This window comes from Schistocerca cancellata, chromosome 1 (assembly GCF_023864275.1).
Source record: "Schistocerca cancellata isolate TAMUIC-IGC-003103 chromosome 1, iqSchCanc2.1, whole genome shotgun sequence".
Classification (NCBI taxonomy): Eukaryota; Metazoa; Arthropoda; class Insecta; order Orthoptera; family Acrididae; genus Schistocerca; species Schistocerca cancellata.
Window position 1 is genome coordinate 182,730,135 of NC_064626.1, and position 20,612 is coordinate 182,750,746.

The 20,612-nt window shown below is 36.3% G+C and overlaps 1 protein-coding gene across 3 annotated transcripts in view; it reads left to right on the forward strand.

The window, feature by feature from the left end:
* LOC126168446 (uncharacterized) overlaps positions 1–11,606 on the forward strand; it is a 45,112-nt gene extending 33,506 nt beyond the window's left edge. For all 3 annotated transcript variants that reach the window (XM_049920556.1, XM_049920558.1, XM_049920557.1), the window contains exon 4: positions 9,841–11,606. In XM_049920556.1, coding sequence (XP_049776513.1) covers positions 9,841–10,941 — 1,101 coding nt within the window. In that variant the 3' untranslated portion in view covers positions 10,942–11,606. The remainder of the gene's footprint in view (positions 1–9,840) is intronic.
* Positions 11,607–20,612: the final 9,006 nt, after the last annotated feature.

A 20,612-nucleotide genomic window follows, 5' to 3' on the forward strand; every position in this document is an offset into this window, starting at 1 on the left:
ACAAAGTAGATCCTAAATTGATACAATTTCTAAACACAGTAATGAAAAATTGGAAAACCATACTTAATATCCAAACAAATTCAGATAACATCACATCACAGCCAATACAGATTAAGCGTGGAATATACCAAGGAGACTCATTAAGTCCTTTCTGGTTCTGTCTTGCTCTGAACCCACTATCCAACATGCTAAATAATACAAATTATGGATACAATATTACTGGAACATACCCACACAAAATCACACATTTGCTATACATGGATGATCTAAAACTACTGGCAGCAACAAATCAACAACTCAACCAATTACTAAAGATAACAGAAGTATTCAGCAATGATATAAATATGTCTTTTGGAACAGACAAATGTAAGAAAAATAGCATAGTCAAGGGCAAACACACTAAACAAGAAGATTACATATTGGATAACCACAGCGACTGCATAGAAGCGATGGAAAAAACAGATGCCTATAAATACCTAGGATACAGACAAAAAATAGGAATAGATAATACAAATATTAAAGAAGAACTAAAAGAAAAATATAAACAAAGACTAACAAAAATACTGAAAACAGAATTGACAGCAAGAAACAAGACAAAAGCTATAAATACTTATGCTATACCAGTATTGACCTACTCATTTGGAGTAGTGAAATGGAGTGACACAGACCTAGAAGCACTCAATACACTTACACGATCACAATGCCACAAATATAGAATACATCACATACATTCAGCAACAGAAAGATTCACATTAAGCAGAAAGGAAGGTGGAAGGGGATTTATAGATATAAAAAACCTACATTATGGACAGGTAGACAATTTAAGAAAATTCTTTCTAGAACGAGCAGAAACTAGCAAAATACACAAAGCAATCACTCATATAAATACATCAGCTACACCATTGCAATTTCATAACCACTTCTACAACCCTTTAGATCACATAACATCAACAGATACAAAGAAAGTAAATTGGAAAAAGAAAACACTACACGGCAAGCACCCGTATCATCTAACACAGCCACACATAGATCAAGACGCATCCAACACATGGCTAAGAAACGGCAATATATACAGTGAGACGGAAGGATTCATGATCGCAATACAGGATCAAACAATAAACACCAGATATTACAGCAAGCATATTATTAAAGATCCCAATACCACAACAGATAAATGCAGACTTTGCAAACAACAAATAGAAACAGTAGATCACATAACAAGCGGATGTACAATACTAGCAAATACAGAATACCCCAGAAGACATGACAATGTAGCAAAAATAATACATCAACAACTTGCCATAAAACATAAACTAATAAAACAACACGTTCCCACATACAAGTATGCACCACAAAATGTACTGGAGAATGATGAATACAAATTATACTGGAACAGAACGATTATAACAGATAAAACAACACCACATAACAAACCTGACATCATACTCACCAATAAAAAGAAGAAATTAACACAACTAATTGAAATATCCATACCCAACACAACAAATATACAGAAGAAAACAGGAGAAAAAATTGAAAAATACATCCAACTGGCTGAGGAAGTCAAGGACATGTGGCATCAGGATAAAGTCGACATTATACCAATTATACTATCAACTACAGGAGTCATACCTCACAATATTCACCAGTACATCAATGCAATACAGCTACATCCAAACATATATATACAACTACAAAAATCTGTAATTATTGATACATGTTCAATTACCCGAAAGTTCCTAAATGCAATATGACATATACCATACAGTTACAAGGAAGTCACGCTTGACCGAGGTCCGCGTCACGTTCCATTTTTAACCAGACTTAAGTCTGAGAAAAAGAGTCAATAATAATAATATTTATTCAACATCGAATAATCAAATACAATCCCTAGAAATAATACAGTTTCAGGACATCATACAGATAATTCTTCTGAATACGTCAGTTTATAAATTACAAACTAAAGATTTGTTTGTATTTGACGATAGTCAGTTAAATGAGATGAATTTCTCTTCATCTTACATAAAAACATGTTCCAGTCCATCCTTACCACCACGGTTCTCTCCCGTGACTGTATCACGGTTTTCTATGTGAAACTAAACAGAGACATCACTGGCCCATTGAAGCAAAGAACCGGTGATGTTTTTTCCCCAGTGAGCCTAACTTCACATTTACCATGAAAATGTGTAAGGTGTAAACAAATTTTAAAGAAAGATCTTAAACATAACTTTATAAAGAAGTTTTGTGATCGAATAATGCTAAGTGTATAAATACTTGCCAGATACTGGTGAAAGAAACATTTGGAATATTACGGGATAATTAATATTCTTACAAGTCAGAAAATGAAAGAAATTGTTTTCCAAATTAACACAGAAAAAATATAAAAAGAAGGAAGGAATTTCAAATAAATGTCTTCAGACAACATATTTATCTCAAAAACTCCCGTCATGAACAAATGATATGCAGCTTTTGAAGAATCATCTAGTGAAAAAAGAATGGAATCAGGGAGTTCATCAAACAGAAAATGTATCATCTGGTATTGAACAGAAGTATCAGTAGTACAAATTTGCTATACTACAGGACCCATGATTGTACTTGGGATAAACCTCTTCATCTGAAGCAAATCAATGGCCACAAATGTCTTTCTTCAGGGCTCCAAAATTATGGAAATGGGGAGATATTGGGACTATATGGAGGATGTGTAAGAGCGTCCAAGTGAAACTTCTGCAGCATAGTCGAAACAACAGGTATGCCAGCTCCTGGAAAGTCTTTGACGGCAAGGGCCCACTGCTCATTGGCTTTCTGGAACACGGTGCCACAATTAACACACAGCAGTACATGGACACTTCACAAAAATTGAATTGTGCTGTAAAAGCAAAATGCCCAGGAATGTTGACACATGGCATCATTCTGTGCAGATACTGTCCTCAATACCTACTTTCTGATCTTGGTGTCTTCCTGCCCACTTGTTACGTAGATTTATTCTGCTACATCGTAGCAGTTTTGCAGGGAAGCCGTGAAACATTTTTCATACAGTCCCCCATCTCTTACCATGTGATTTTCATTTTTTAGGAGCCTGGAGAAAGATGTGGGTGGTCACCAATTTTCTTCAAATGGAGAAATGCACACCTGTGTACAACAACAGTTCTGTAGGCAAGTGCTAACATTATGCCAGGAAGCCCTTGACTATCTTGTCTCATTGCTGGATAAATGTGTTAAAAGTTATGGTGATTACTTTCAAAATAATAAACATGTTATGTACTTTTTCCATCTGACTCATTTTCATTTGACTACCGTGGTGCCAATTTTAGCTAAAAAATAGTGATCCCATTGTGTCCGCTTAAAGAGAAACACAAAGAGTAACTGGAACTATCGTAAATAAATCTAGTCATATCAGTATGGTGAAAGCCTTTCAAGACCTATTGGCTTTCACTTTATGTCCTGTAGAAGATTATCCCGTAGTATGTAGTTCTTTTTCTGTAAGTATACAGATTTTTTATGGTGTGCCACTATCAGAGCACGCTATTTAACAAGAACTCTTTCATGTTCTGAACAGAAACAATCTTCCATTTCAGGTAGAAATCAGATTACCAATAAGAATTTTTGGTTTGATTGTGGGTTTCCTTATGCAACATTAAGAGTGTGAAATTCCATAATGTTACAGTGTTGCTATTCGTAGTCATTGCTATTTACCCTACAGCACTGTATTAGATGTTTGGTAAATTTTAGTTTCCTTTATTCTGGAAAAATTATATAAAGAATATGATCACTAATCATCCACACTGCCTGACAAAAAGGTGCAACACCCTCCTAAGGACTGTGTTCAGTAGCACCAGGTTACAATATGTGTGTATGAGGGACTGTAATGCTAGCAATTCATTCGTCACAATCATTGGTGGTCAGATAGTGTTCAGGAGACCTGTCCGTGCGCTGTATGCTTAGACCCTTATCGACAGTAACTCCGCTGTGTTTACAGGTGAACAGCGTTTGCAACATTAATTATGGGGTACAACCATGCCACACTGATGTGCAACTAATCCTGTTGGACAGCTTCAGCTGTTTGAACAGGGTCGCATTGTGGACCTGCAGGAAGCTGGAAGGATATATTGATGAATTGCTGCCCTTGTTGAACACAATGTATCCATGGTGTGGCACTGCTTTGAACAGTAGTTTATGGAACACTGTCACACCTATAGACCAGGTTCTGGATGTCTGTGTAGTATAGACACACATTGTGTGAGCCACAGTGGCCAACCAAATATCACCCAGGGATGAAATCTGGCCACATGTTGCACCTAACTGTGTTGTCAGAGATCACTGGGAACTGTCTGCTTGCAGCAGGATTAAGATCATCTGCGCCCTGGATGCGTTACCATTGTCACCAGAGTGATGCCCAGCATGGATAAACTCTGGTGCCATGCAAGACTTGACTGGAGGGAGGAATGAGGCTCTGTTGTCTTCAGCGATGGGAGCAGGTTCTGTCTGTTAGTGAATGAGGAACATACATGTGTATGACTTGGACATGGTGAACTGCCTACCAGAGCACATTTACGCATGACAGTTACCATCCCAGCCTTCATGTTGTGATGAGGTGTCAGTTACAACATGCAGTCACATTTCGTGTTTATGCAGGGTAAAGTAACCAATTCCTGCTAGATTGCACAGGCTGTTATTCACATGCTACTGCCATTTCTTTGAAGGAAAGATGGTCTTTTAGCATGAAATGCACAACCACATACAGCTACTGTGTCACAGTGTGCTCTTCTTGGTGTACAACAACTGCTTTGATCATCAAGCTTATAAGATATCTCTTGTCAGTTGAACATGTATGGGATATGGTAATGCAGGAACTTAATAGTTCTCCAGTGCCTGCAGAAACAATTGTCACATCGCAACAAAAGGTGCAAGCTGCTTTGGACAGTGTATCACCTATTGTTGCCTTCAGAGGGGTTACACTGTGTATTGACCCAACTGTTTGAACTCACTTTAGTGTGACATATTTCAATTGGTCTGAATGTATCATATTTGTTGTTGTCGTCTTCAGTTCGAAGACTGGTTTGATGCAGCTCTCCATGCTACTATATTCTGTGTGAGCCTCATCATCTCTGAATAACTACTGCAACTTACATCCTTCCAAATCTGCGTATTGCATTATCTCTTGGTCTCCCTCTACAATTTTTACCCCACACACTTCTCCCCAGTACCAAATTAGTGGTACTGTAATGTGTCCCTGTCAGCTGATCCCTTCTTCTAGTTAGGTTGTGCCACAAATTTCTTCTGTCGTCAGTTCTATTCGGTACCTCCTTATTAGTTACATGATCTACCCACGTAACCTTCACCATCCTTCTGTAACACCACATTTTAAAAGTTTGTTTCTCTTTTTGTCTAAACTGTTTATCATTCATGTTTCACTCCATACAAATGCTTTCAGATAAAATCTAACACTTAAATCTGTATTCAGTGTTAACAAGTTTGTTTTCTTCAGAAACAATTTCATGCCATTGCCAGTCTACATTTTATATCCTCTCTACTTTGGCCATCATCTGTTATTCTGCTGCCCAAATAACAAAACTTGTCTGCTATTTTAAGTGTCTCATTTCCTACTCTAATTCCCTCGGCATTGCCTGATTTAATTCCAGTGCATTCCATTATTCTTTCGCTGTTTTTGTTTATGTTCATTTTATGTCCTCCTCTAAAACACTGTCTATTCTGTTCAACTGCTATTCCAAGTCCTCTGCTGTCTTTGACAGAATTACAGTCATCAGCTACCTTCAATTTTTTATTTCTCCTCCCTGAACTTTAAGACCTACTCCAAGTATGCCTTTGGTTTCCTTTACTGCTTGCACACTGTAGAGACTGAATAACGTCAGGGATAAGCTACAACTCTGTTTCATTCCCTTCTCAACCACCGCTTCCATTTCATGGTCCTCGACTGTTATAACTGCCGTCTAGCTACTGTACTAGTTTTAAATAGCCTTTTGCCCCCTGTATTTACCCCAACTACCTTCAGAACTTCAGAGAGAGTATTCCAGTCAACAATGTCAAAAGCTTTCTCTAAGTCGACAAATGCTATAAACATAGGTTTGCCTTTCCTTAACCTACTTTCTAAGGTAAGTTGTGTTCCAACATTTCTCTGGAATCCAAACTCATCTTCCATGAGATTGGCTTCTACCAGTTTTTCCAGTCTTCTATAAAGAATTCATGTTAGTATTTTGCTACCATGATTTATTAAACTAATAGTTCAGTAATATTCACACTGTCAGCACCTGCTTTCCTTGGAATTGGAGTTATTACATTCTTCTTGAAGTCTGAGGGTATTTTGCCTCTCTAATACATCATGGAAGAATTTGTCATGGCAGGTTCTCCCAAGGCTGTCAGTTGTTCTGACACAATGTTGTCTACTCCAGGAACCTTATTTCAACTCATGTCTTTCAGAGCACTGTCAAATTTTTGTAGTATCATATCTCCCATATCATCACCATCTACATCCTCTTCCATTTCTATAATATTGCCTTCAAGTACATCTCCCTCATATAGACCCTCTATATACTCATCCCAACTTCTGCCTTTCAGCTTTTGCTTCTTTGCTTAGGACTGGTTTTCCATTCAAGCTCTTGATATTCATACGTCTGAGTCTCTTTTCTCCAAAGATCTCTTTAATTTTCTTACTTGTAGTATCTGTCTTTTTCCTAGTGTTACCTGCTTCTAAATTCTTATATTTACCCTCTAGCCATTTCTGCTTTGCCATTTTGAGCTTCCTATCAATCTCATTTTTTAAATATTTGCATTCTTTTTTGCTAGCTTCATTTGCTGCATTTTTATGTTTTCTTCTTTCATCAATTAAATCCTATACCTCCTGTGTTACTCAAGGATTTCTGTTTGGCCGTGTCTTTTTCTGATTTAATCCTCTGCTGTCTTCACTATCTTATCTCTCAAAGCTATCCATTTGTCTTCTACTGTATTCCTATCTCCTGTCCTAGTTAACTGTTGCCTAATGCTCCCTCTGAAACTCTCAACAACCTCTGGTTCTTACACCCCATCTCCACAATTTCCTACCTTTTTACAGTTTCTTTAGCTGTAATCTAAAATTCACAACCAATAAATTGTGGTTAGAAGTAACATGTGCCCTGGGAACATCTTCCAATTTAAAACTTGGTTCTGAAATCCCTGTCTTACCATTACATAACCAAATCTGAAACCTTCTGGTGTTTCCAAGTCTCTTCCATGTGTACAACCCTCTTTCATGACTCTTAGACCAAATGTTCACTTTGATTAAATAATGTTCTGTGCAAAATTCTACCAGGTAGCTTCCTCTTTTATTCCTTTCCCCAGTCCATATTCACCTACAATTTTTTCCTTCACTTCCCTTTCCCTCTCTCGATTTCCAGTCCTCAATCACAATTAAATTTTTGTCTCCCTTAACTGTCTGAATAATTTCTCTTACCTCATCAAACTTTTTTTCAATCTCTTCTTCATCTGTGGAGCTAGTTTGCATATGAACTTGTACTACTGTGGTGGGTGTTGGACTTGTGTATGTCTTGGCTACAATAATGCGTCCATTATTCTGTTAATAGTAGCTTACTCACATTACTTATAACTCTGTATGCATGTGACTAGAAGTGCTGTTCCTCCTGACACTGTACTTCTCTAAACACATCAGATGAATTCGCAATTACGAATAATGACTACAATCAGCTGTAGAATGGAATAACGACAATGAAAATTTGTGCCAGACTGGGACTCGAATCCTGATTTCCTGCTTATCGTGAACGGTTGCCTTACCATTGTTGTCATTCCATTCTACAGCTGATGGTAGTCATTATTTGCAGTTGCGAATTCATCTGATGTGTTTAGTAATGGCTCTGGTTGCCGCAGTGCATCGTCATCAAAATAACACCGGCTTTGCAATATCATATTTATCTTTCAGTACTGGGCATGCAACTTTCAAACACATCTGATCAGTATGGGAATACACATAATGGATGTGTACGTACAGATTGTAGACATATGGTTGATGATGTAAGGAAATTTGGGTCTGCCCATGAGTCTTGCATGGATAGCCAAATGGTAAGGCAACTGCTCTCAATAAGTGGGAAATCTGGGTTTGAGTCCCAGTCCGGCACAAATTTTCATTGTCGTCATTCCATTCTACAGCTGATTGTAGTCATTATTCGCAATTGCGAATTCATCTGATGTGTTTAGTAACAGCTGTGGTCGCCGCAGTGCATCGTCATCAGAAAAACACCGGCACTGCAATATCATACACTTCACTAATTCTCACTATATCTAATTTCAACATATTCATTTCCATTTTTAAATTTTGTAACTTATTTGTGCTATTAAAGGATATAACATTCCGCACTCCACTCTGCAGAACACCAATTTCTTTCTCCTGATTCAACATCCTCCTCAGTAGTCCCCACCTGGAGATCCGAATGTGGGACTATTTTACCTCCAGAATATTTTACTGAAGAGGATGCCATCTTCATGCCATTGGGAAAAATCACGATTGTAGTTTCACCTGGAATTCAGCTGTTCACAGTACCAGCACAGCAAGGTCGTTTTGGTTGATGTTACAAGGCCAGATCAGTCAATCATCCAGACTGTTGCCCCTGCAACAACTGGAAAGGCTGCTGCCCCTGTTCAGAAACCTCACATATACTCCTACTACAATAAACTACCTGTCACCTCACTTGTCAGTAAAATGACCTTGTTCTCGAGGGTGTTGCATTTTTTTTACTGGCAGTGTACACTCATATTTATATTTTTCTAAATAATATTATGGAGTACTTTCATGTGATTTAATTGCAGTACTTATGTGTAAATTAATTTCTTACTAATATGAATATAATAGAGGGAAACATTCCACGTGGGAAAAATATAGCTACAAACAAAGATGATGAGACTTACCAAACAAAAGCGCTGGCAGGTCGATAGACACACAAACAAACACAAACATACTCACAAAATTCAAGCTTTCGCAACAAACGGTTGCTTCGTCAGGAAAGAGGGAAAGAGAGGGAAAGACGAAAGGATGTCGGTTTTAAGGGAGAGGGTAAGGAGTCATTCCAATCCCGTGAGCGGAAAGACTTACCTTAGGGGGAAAAAAGGACAGGTATACACTCGCGCACACACACACATATCCATCCGCACGCATATACACAGACGTGTGTGTGTGTGTGTGTGTGTGTGTGTGTGTGTGTGTGTGTGTGAGAGTGTATACCTGTCCTTTTTTCCCCCTAAGGTAAGTCTTTCCGCTCCCGGGATTGGAATGACTCCTTACCCTCTCCCTTAAAACCCACATCCTCTCGTCTTTCCCTCTCCTTTCTCTTTCCTGACGAAGCAACTGTTTGTTGCGAAAGCTTGAATTTTGTGTGTATGTTTGTGTTTGTTTGTGTGTCTATCGACCTGCCAGCGCTTTTGTTTGGTAATTCTCATCATCTTTGTTTGTAGATTAATTTCTTTCTATTAAGACTTAAGCATCAGTGCTATGCAGCCTTACATACAAAATATCATGCAATAAAATTACTAAATCTGTGAAGTAAACATTTGTAGTGGTTCACTAGTTCACGAGCCATTCCTTGATGAAGACTCTCATTGTTGAAAACATTATACGTGGATATTTAAAACAATTTAATGTATCATTTATTTTCAGTCTGAGTTGCACTTTTTTATTTTAAATATCAGTACAGTTGCTGTCCTCTCATGAAGAATATGTTGGTTATAGTACGGGTGATAAACCCTGCTCTTTGTGTTGAATAATATGTGCTTGGATTATTCTGTGCCTGTGTATAATATAAAGTTGTCAATTTTGAATTCATTTATTAATTTGTTCAACAGGATCGTGATGGTCTCATTGAAGTAATGCTGGATTTTGTCGAGGCTATGAATCCAGACATTAGGTTCAAACGGCAGTTCTCTGTACTGAAGGACAGAGATCTGACTGGAGAACTGAAAGACATTTGGCTGGCAGTACATATGATGAGAGAGCGGGAGAGAATGGAAGGTGTGAAAGGACGTGATGTTGTAGGACCTGAGGGTGAATGGTTGCAGGTTGCATACGAGACAGAAGTGACATTAACTGAAGATAACCCAGGTGCAACCACAGAACCAGCTGTACATTCTCGAGAGAATCCCACAAGAGAGACTCTTGCAGCTGAACAAGTTTCCAATGAAGAATGGTTGTATGTTTCTCGTGAAACTGAATGTGCAAGTGGAAGACATTTGGAGGCTGCATCATCAACATATGGGAGCAAGTCTAGACACAGAGATGCTGACAAAAATATTAGTAACTCTCCACCACCCAAAGTAAAACAAATAGAGAATTGTCATACTGGAATGAATGAAAAATTGACTGACTGTTTCTCAGGTGTTGATGCCACACGGCAGGTGCCCAACAGTTCTAGAACTACTGTGTGTAACTCATCGGAATCTCAGGGCTCGCACCATACATCGAATGTTGTTCCTCAGAATACACATCAGGGCTTAAGCAATAAGAAATCTGAGTTTGAAGCATCAGTGGCTAATGCTCACAGTTACAAACCTAATGAATCTCCAGCAAATGTAATTCACCTTGATCATGATTATAATTTAGTTAAGCCTTTTAAAGTGGAAGATCGTAATGAGAAAAGATCTTGTAAGAATGGGCAGAAGCGTGATCATCTGGTACATGAAAAAAAGAAAAGTTCAACAGAGAAGGTGCCACTATCTGAGCGTGGTGATTCAGATAAACATAAAATATGTGCAAAAACGGCAGATGGAAGTGCTAGTCACCATACACAGTCAGATACTACTGAGAAGTTGTGTTCAGGGAACCCCACAGACTGTAGTTCTGTTATTAAATCTAAAATTTCAAAACATGAATCACCTACAAACACAGAAAGAAATGAACATTCAAAAGAGAATTTGTGTACGGGTACAGTGACTGTTTCAGTTCCATAGTTGAAATTAAGACAGGAAGTTTCATAGTTGGCAGTATGATACAATTGCCTTTTTTTAATCAGTATTTGTGCTTTAGAAGAATATCACCAGACAAATATGAAACCTATGTGTTGTTAGAGCTGTGCTTTTTGTAATTATGTATATAAAATTTTAAATTTATATGTATTTGGTTTTGAAATAATGTTTACAGGTGGGTGGTAACATGTTTATAAGCTTTCTAATTAGTCAAAGTGCTGATCTACACCTGTTGTTGGTGTTTCAGTGTCTATGACAGCATTTATTCATTAATACTACTCAGAAGATAAAATAGGAATAATCCATGCTGAATCCTACCTTCCAGTTTTAATGACAATTAAGTTCTTGTTAGTGGAAAAATAGATCATCTAGCAGTTAGTGTGTCAACATTATTTACACCATCACATTCACAATACCAGCAGATGAAGGTATGATATTTTAGCTGTTACTAGCTCTTAAGTGTAATGTTGCACTGTCATTTGTATGTTGCTCACTTATAAATTTCATCAAGGAGGAATTATATTATCAGATGTGCTTGCTTCCGATATAAATGATGAACTTTGTCATCAAATGTGTGATAAATCACTCTGATGGCAGGTTATGTAGAACAGTGTTGTGCAGTAACATGATTTGTATTCTGTGTGCAGTAACATGATTTGTATTCTGTGAACAGAAACCTGATACTGACAGTGAATTGTGCTTGTTTCATAGAGAATTGTTAATACAGGATGCATTAGAGGGAAGACTGTGTAATTGTTTGTTTCTTGACTTAAGCTTAGCTGGAGACATTTTGTTCCTACATTGGCAATAAAAATTCAGTTATGTTATTCATTCTGGTAATACAGAAGACAGTCCCATTTTTGGGAAAAGATGGCCCTCTTGACTCTCACAAATTAATTTTTGCTGTCATTAAGGGAGATTTTATTAACTTGAACAGAGCATAGGATGGATGGCTATTATTCAAGGTGTTATATTATTTGAACATTTTTGTTGTGTTTCCAGGACTTTAAAATTGACCAGTAGTTGGTTTTCATGAAAATGGGTAATGGTGCTTCATATTTGTGGCTGTTGTAAGATTAGGCTTTGATGCCGCATTGATGTGTGATAATTGAGGATGGAGAAATTTGAGGGGCAAGGATGAATTGATCTCGGTACACAGACTACATGAAAAGAAATAAGTTTCTGATGTACTCCAGTTCGTCATGTGATCTGAAACTGATGATTATAATTTGTCTGATATTGAAAAAAACTAATATTGTTAATTTAGATGATACCATGTTGACTAATGGGAGTATAAAATCTTTGAGCCACAGATTCTGTCTGAACACCAGTCCACTTTATTCTCTCTTTGGTAAGATATAGCATGAAGATTCCATCTCTAACAGTAGGTAAAATATATAACTTGATAACCATAGTCTAAGACTTGTGGGTGCTTCTTGTCATGACGCATCAGATGTGGCATAATGCTATGGCATATTCTCTCACATGTAAAAACTATATTCCAATTTGGAAAGTTTAGATATTTGTGTGCAGTTAAAATAGATGTTAGTGTCACAATACATTCGGGTTTCTGAAACACTGAGAAGTAATAGAGGTGTGAATCTTTTTACCCACTGTGGGGTGTACATACACTATGTGGACAGCCTGTGACAAGTTAAAACGAGAGGAATAGAGAGTAGCTACATTAAGTTGGAAGCTGAAGTTAGAACATGACATGTGTTTGAGTGCTTCAGTTGGTAAGAGCACTGCTTGTGATACACACACATCAGGGTTAATATTTACATAGCATGCTGTTTTTAACTGCTCACATTCTGTATGTGGCTTAGCAGTTTGGATGTTAAGGGTATTACTTAGATTTCCTGTATGTTGAAATTGATGGCTATTCAGAGATTTCACCATGTTTAGTTTACGGAAAAAGTAAAATCAAAGATGTGCTTGGATGTACCTTAACATATGTAAGAGAGGTACACAACTGCTCATTGAGAGTTGTTTGACTGTCTCTGGCATCTCTGAGTCTTTAATGTAGCGTACTGAAATAAAGTTAGTATTAACTTGATTTTTCATCACAGGTTTAATATGCATAAAAACTACAGTTTTATGCAGAGTTTAAAATATTTTGATGGTGTGTTCTGCATTATGTTACAGTGTTCGTAAAAGCATTGTGGGATGTGAGAGTCCTGTTTCCACAGATATTTGGCAAAAGCTGAAACTGTGCTGAACTGAGTAATCCAGAGACGTACTTTTTATAGGATGTGCTTGTTAAATTGCCGCACACAAATGAGCCTTACAAAACAATTCAGTGCATCAGCTTATCACTGGCTACTCTCCATTTCCCCCAAACTCCTTAGGGGTCTTCCTTTATTGGCCTGGGGCTGTCAACTGTAGGGAGATTCTGTGGTGAAGTCACTCTCTCCACTATATCCATTTTTCTCAAGATGCTGGATGTGGAAATGGGCAGTCTGTGGCAAACTGAATCTTTTTGTAGATATGTGAAGTTCATTAGGGTGACCCAATTAGAAGAGTCTTGTGCAGGTTCAAGATTAATTTGAATACACAGTTGTAACTTGTCATACATGAAGTATTCAAAATTCCCACTACCAAGAGTAAAATAATTCCATCAGCCTTAATTTCATCATTAAAGGTATACAGGTACAGTTGTTTTTTTCCTAAATTCTTTGAAGTGTACAAAGTAATAACATGTTTAGTTGCCACCATTAGCAATTCATTACTGTGTATGTGTTTTGATTGCACCCAACTAAATTTAAATCTTATGTAGATTGTTATTTCATACATTTTTAATTACTGGAGAGAGTGGCAAATTAGTGCAGACTTATGATCCCAGGCAATTTTTAACTGAGTTAATAGTAAATGTCACAAGAAAATGTTAGGAACTGAAATAGTTTTACTATCCAGTTGAAACCAATGGAAAACTTCAGGTGTCTCAGCCAATACTAGTACTGAGCTGTGTACAATTACAATCTTTACAGAGAGGATATGAGTGAAATAGTGTATCTGTGCTGACTGTTCTCAACTACTACTCCTCCCCTATACCCTCCCCTTATACCAGCACACCTCACAAGCACATGTATTTGGCATTTCAGGTTATTGTCAAAGGAAGTCTTAGAATCTGAGTGTTAGATGAATTGCTTTTAGACCACTTTTGTTCAGTAATTGGGGCAATAATTTTTATGAGACATCTTTGTGTGAAGAGGGATGATTATGTTATGGGAATTTGTTCAGTTTCTGCATCCGATATAGTCCTCGAATTGATAAGAACTATTATTGTTGAACTGTTTTATTAACATTTATGGAAAGATTTTATTGTTACTATATTGATTAATATTTGTGTGGTAGATTATGAATTTTTCCTGTTGCTACTGTGTCTGTTTGTGTGTGTGTTTTCTTTTAATAACTCATATTTTTGGTTCCCTTCAAAATATCCGTTATTTTTTTATGATGGTTGCTCTTACCTTCCCCCTCCCCCCCCCCCCCTCCTGCCCCCAACCCCCAACCACCACCACAAGCACCTTCAAAGTGTATACTCCTCGTAATTTACTAAGAAGCTAACGTATTAAAATAATTGATCACATAGTGTGGTTCATATTAAGACCAAACTTTTTTTTGCCCTCTTGTTTCACAGCATCCAAGAGTATGAACATTGTTATTATTTGTAATAATAATTTTGAGTTCTTTAAACGTTACTGCTTTTAGATGTTGCTTACACTCTACATTTCCATTCTCATTGCATCCTTTCTTCCAAATATCAACATTGCTAATACTAAAAATAAATCTTATTGTGCCTACGAAATGATATAATGACATCCTGTTACATCCCACATTAGCCCCGCTGCCATTTACAAGTTCTGAGTATGCCAATACATGTTCAGTCACTATCCAGTTTTGTAACATGCATATCTACTTTGTGCTGATGTTCATCATGCTGCACCCACAAGAAAACATTCTCAGTTTTGCCTGCCACTTCACTCACCATTCTCATTTATCATTTAAAGCATAGCGGTTTTCATTTGTAATCTTAGACATGACTCCCCCTCCCACAATGGAAAGATATCATCTGCAGCCAGATCACGTCTACTTTCAATGATTTTTTATTTATTTTAAATTTTGTATACTAGGTTTTAGTATTTCTCCTCTGTTTCATCCTTTCTTTTAGGATTGGGACTAGTCACAATGGATTTATCAGTATAGTAGTGTTGTTTATAGTAATGAAAATTTTGCTCTTCAGCAAAAAGTTCTGAAATCAACTCTCCTTCAGATACTGATGAGTGTATGTTTGTCATTTTTTCTTATGAGAGAAGAGATTTGTATTATTTACAGATAGAGCCAAAATTTGTGAGGAAGTTTTTTTGTCACATATTGTGCGACAGTAACCCACTGTGAAGAAGAATAAGAAACTACTGAAAAACTACATTAAGTAGAAGTAACAGCAGATTTCTGTTGGATTTCATTTCTTTGTTCCCTTGAATGAGTAGTTAGTAGTTTTATAAGTAGATAAATGAGTGTGTATAATGCAAAATTTCTGGATTTTCTGAACAGCCCCCACTGCATTATATGTTGAAGTGATTAAGGTGCGTCACTTTATTTGATTCCACAGTATTGAATATCTCCAATATGTTATCAGTTGGCTGACTTGTGTTCAAGGAGTATAACTAGGTTTGCACATTCACACTGTCGTCAATCTGTGACTTTTCTCCATAGTAGAGAGTTCTAATGTTACATTAAATATATGTCAATAACCATAATGTGTTGCGGTGATTACACTTGTAGACAGCAGTTTCAGTCCTCTGATCATCTTACCTTCTCTGTTGAAGTCAAACAGTGTCTAGACCTAAATTCGATGTTAATACTGTTCATCTTAATGTAACCAGTTTTTCTTCAGGAGCTTATTGTTTGATTTATTCATCAGTTGATATGTTTGGAGCCAGAAAAGCATGAATATTTTTACTTTGCATTAGCAAAAACTGTTGTATGCTGTGAAGTTTTATTTTCCTATGTGTTAAGCATTGAAATGGCTTTTTAGGAAGCAGCCCTATTTACTGTATCCCCTGTAGTGGGAATCTGAATGGAGCCATTTCTTCCTATAAGGCCCTAAAGGCAATGTGTATGCCCAATTTTTATTGATGTATAATGAGCAGATGTGTAACAAATGGTGACAATAACAGAACATACATCAGAACTATTCGAGTTGACATCTCATTTTTTAAGATAATACATAAAGAATCTAGGAATGCTGGACATTTAATAAAGTGTGAAACAATAGGTAGAGATTAACTTCTTGTAATATCTGTGTCTTGTAATATCTGTGTGCAGCCTGTGTGATATGTTTAAAGGGCATCATTTTCTGCTTATGGCTGCAGAAGTTTTTATTATGGTATTACCGTTTCAGCATTATGGCATTGTCATGTATCCATAAAGTGTAAAATGATGTCTTTTAAATAGGTAGAAAGCTAGTAGACGCATGCTGTTGTAGAATAAATTAAAAATATTTTTCCTCTCGTCATTAATATAGTTATTCCTCTTCTGAAAGATTTGTTTATGTACCCACACAGTACTTTATACTTTAATTGTTAAATCTTGTTATTCATCATTTCCAGTTTGTAATTTCAAAACTTTATCCAGCTTAATAACAGTTTCATTTGAAATGTGATACAATGTGACAATTTAGACATCTTTCCACATTGGTTATAAGTTTGGATTGTTTTACAGCTGAATGATATGTAAAATATCTATAAGTGAATGGGAACTTTGTTTGTTGCATTGTATCATACCCTGAAAATAAACATAAATAAGTTACTTTTTAAATTAGAGATAAGTCTCCAAAATGTTTACTTGACACAACTAGATGTTAATGTTTGTTAAAAATCTTAAATGTTTGAAGTGTCTTAAAGTCACAAGAGTTTAGAAGTGTATCTAGACAATGTGAAATTGCTGGAGGAATATTTTGCAGTTCTCATTTGAGTTCGAGAAATAATTTTCTGATAGGTGCCAAAAAATTGCCTTTTTAAACTTCTCTTACTCAATTACGACAGCATAATACACTATTTTTGTTGCTGATTGGGTTTTTTAAACACTTTTGTGGATTCTGGGAAGCTCTTGTATGATTCCTTTCATCATCTCATTAATTGAGTGTTAATATGTCTGCATTTATCAACATTAAAATAACAAAGGGATTTTGAATGGCAGTGCGCTTGATACAGTTTGATCAGCTCCAGAGATTTATGCTAGTTGTGCAAATTATTGGAAACTGTTTGCAAATAACCATTATTTTCACAACTTAAATGATCTCATTTTGAATTTTTGTGAAGCCAGTCCCACCAACAAAAGGCAATTATAACACAATACTGGCCAATCTAAAAGCTAATATATAGTTAAAGGTAATTGTTTTCATATTAGCTGATCATCTGCAGTCATTATTAGAGTAAGTTATAGTATTAAGTTATATATCTTAGAATTGCTGAATGTGTTAGCCTTCTTATAAATGGACATAGTCTTGTGAATGTTAAATAGCTTTGAAGGAGTAATGTAGCACTTAGTATATCTGTCTCGCTGTTACCTTATTAGAATTTTCTGTGCAGAAATGATGATGATGCCATTTGATATACTCTGATCTCAGTGTGAAGTAACAACTTGTATATTTACTTTACTAGCTATGAGTAAGTTCAGTGAACAAAGCAGGCCTTATGTTAGTTTCCACTGTTTTGCTTTCCTAAGGGGGAGCTAGGTACTTGCCAGATAAACAGTTATTGACTTTAAGAACATTTGAAAGTTTCTGTAAGATGATGTATAATGTTTCAGTGAAAATGTGACAGGTGTTTACGTTGAAGATATGGTAATTGGATTTCTCATGGTTTTTTATGAACTTCGTATGAATTTTTGCTTTGTAATGATTTTACTTGACATGTGTTGTTGTAACAGAGTTCTATAAACCAACAACTGTGCTAGAACTATTGAATTTTTTAAAAAATATGTATATAATACTCAGTATTTGTAAGTTCTATATTTTTGAATTTTTTTCATGTTAGACTAGTATGCTGTATTGCATTGGAGTTGCAATGTGATTGGGCAATAACGTCCTGTGCTTGTTTCGGAAACATAATTCGTTGCATGCACTGCAGAATTTTTTTAAGGCTAGTGATCCACAGTGACATGGTAGATGCAAATTTACAATTTGTAATGATCTCACAAATTCATATGATTTGGTGAATAAAAATATTAAACTTTTGTATTAATTAAATTGAGTACTAAAACTCCTTCCTAATTATGTACTGTAGAACGTGTGATATTATTGTAATCATTTTGCTTTGCATATGTCGTGTTATTTTTAATGAGATCGTTGTTTTATTTTTGTTGAAAAATAATTGAACGTGCAATATGTTAGACTAGTGTTGATATTGCTTTTCTTAAACCATTTGTTGAAACATTAACAGTTTACACTTAATTTTCTTTGTTTTATAAGAAACAAATCTTTTCTTATTCACATCTGATAAGGCGCTATGTGAAAGATTTAATAGTGCTCACATGTTAAACTGATGTTCCATCCCATTAGTGCCTAGCTTGGGAGGATCTCTTAGGTGATTGATATCTAATCACAAGATTTTTATCACCCCATTCATCTGTCAGCTTAAGTGGGATTCCATTGTGCTGTACATTTTGTGTCATTAACATTTGCTGGCTTGCCTTTGTGTAACAGCAATACTGCCATAATGATTTAAAATAAGACTCTTGCTCAAACTAATTGTGAGAGTCACTTTTTTGTAGGTACCAATACATGTTGACTGGAAATTAACAAATTGCAGGGGTGGTCCACAGATTTCTGGCAAATGCCGCTTCAGCTACACTACATCCATTGTTTCAAATTAATATAGTTCAAAGGTCTTCAGGTTTCAATTTTGTGTTGTACTGAACATTTGAGAGACTATCTGTATTATTTAATTTATTTTACAGTATTCCACCTTTCTAACATAGCATTATTTTCTGGTGCCTTTGCCAACTATTGTATTTACACTTACTTTCTCAGTTGCTCATTTCTCTATAGCTAATTGTCTTATGGTAATTAATGCAGCTTCTGACTGTTCAGATTTTTAGATCACTCTGTCATTCCTAACTTGTTCTGTTCAAAATGTCATGTTTGACCTGAAGTTCTGAGTGGCTATCCAACTATTCTCTTTTGTCATTGTAAGGCACTTTCCTGCAATCCTTTTTCTCTTTTTAAACAGTCAAATCCACCTCAGGATATAAAGACCATGGGTTTATAAGCAGCTTTTTATTTGTTGGTCTACTGTCAGTTATGAAAACTTCATTCTGTGATATCTCTTGAAATGTGTTTCTGTATTTACCTTTTCATAGTTTTTTGTCATTCCAGTTTTATTTTTCTCAATGTTCTGGTCACATAAACATTCCATCACACACACACACACACACACACACACACACACACACACACACACACACACACACACACACACAAACAAACAAAAATGCACAGTTTTGTAATGATTTTGCCTTGTTCATAACCAATAGCTCTTAAGAAAAGAAAATTTATTTTCTACTTTTTTGTCCTCTGTAGGTGGATTGTATTTATTAGCTGCTTAACCCATTTTTGTCTCATGGAAAGCTTTTATTCAAAATTGAAATAAATGCAGTAAACCCTTTTAATTTTCTTAAACTGTGTACTAGTTCTTTTTCTACATCCCCCAAAAAAATGAAAAGCAGCAGTAACATGATATATCATACTGTAATGGAAGATGTATATACATGGTGGTGAGCCCAAAAAACAAATACAATTTGGAAAATTGGTGCTGGTGTGTTTCTGTGTTCACTTCAGTTTTACCTTTACCAACTTTTTATTCATACTTGTGTGTGTTATTGGTGCCCATGCGCTTCTTTTGCACACTTCATTGGTACAAATTTGCATGGGCATGTTGGAAGGGCAATGTGTGAACATGGTGCTCTCTTCATTCAGGAAGTCATGATATTCTCCTCTATTGGTCATGCTGTTTGAAGCTTGTCATTTTTTTTTCCTTTTTCTTCACTGGGGTAGGTGAAAAATAGACAATTCTGATAATTGGCTACAGTAGTAATGGATGACCTGTGCATTGTCAGTAAAACATTTATGAGTGTAAGGGCGTGTGTTCATTCATCTGAAGACTTCACTTGCAGTGTGGAGTAATCTGGGAACTTGACATTGTTTGTTTTAGGGTTTGAATATTTGCATTCTTTCTTAGTACACAGTGTTCTTATTCTCACTGTTCCTATGTTAATTTTTTGCTTTACATTGAATACACTGAAATTTCAACTACACTGGTGTTCTTTCATGATTTTGTGTGTAGGGCTGATGGGGCCTGAGCTATTGCAGCCCATTCTTCTATCCCTGGTTCATTTCCTTCACCCTGCCTTCTCTCCCTATTGTCACTCCTTCTCCATTGCCCCCTCCTTCCCCTCTCTTGGTGTCCTGATTTATATCAACCTGGCTATCTGCCTGATCCACCTGGTTCCTTGTATTGCTTACAATTTTATTCCTTCTGCCTGTTCTTTCATCCTTATTGATATTTAGGTCCTTGCTTGAGGTTTGACCTCCACTTCTAAATGTTCTGTTTTTAGTGTGAGCCTTTTAGGGAAGAACTCCCTCCCTAGCATCT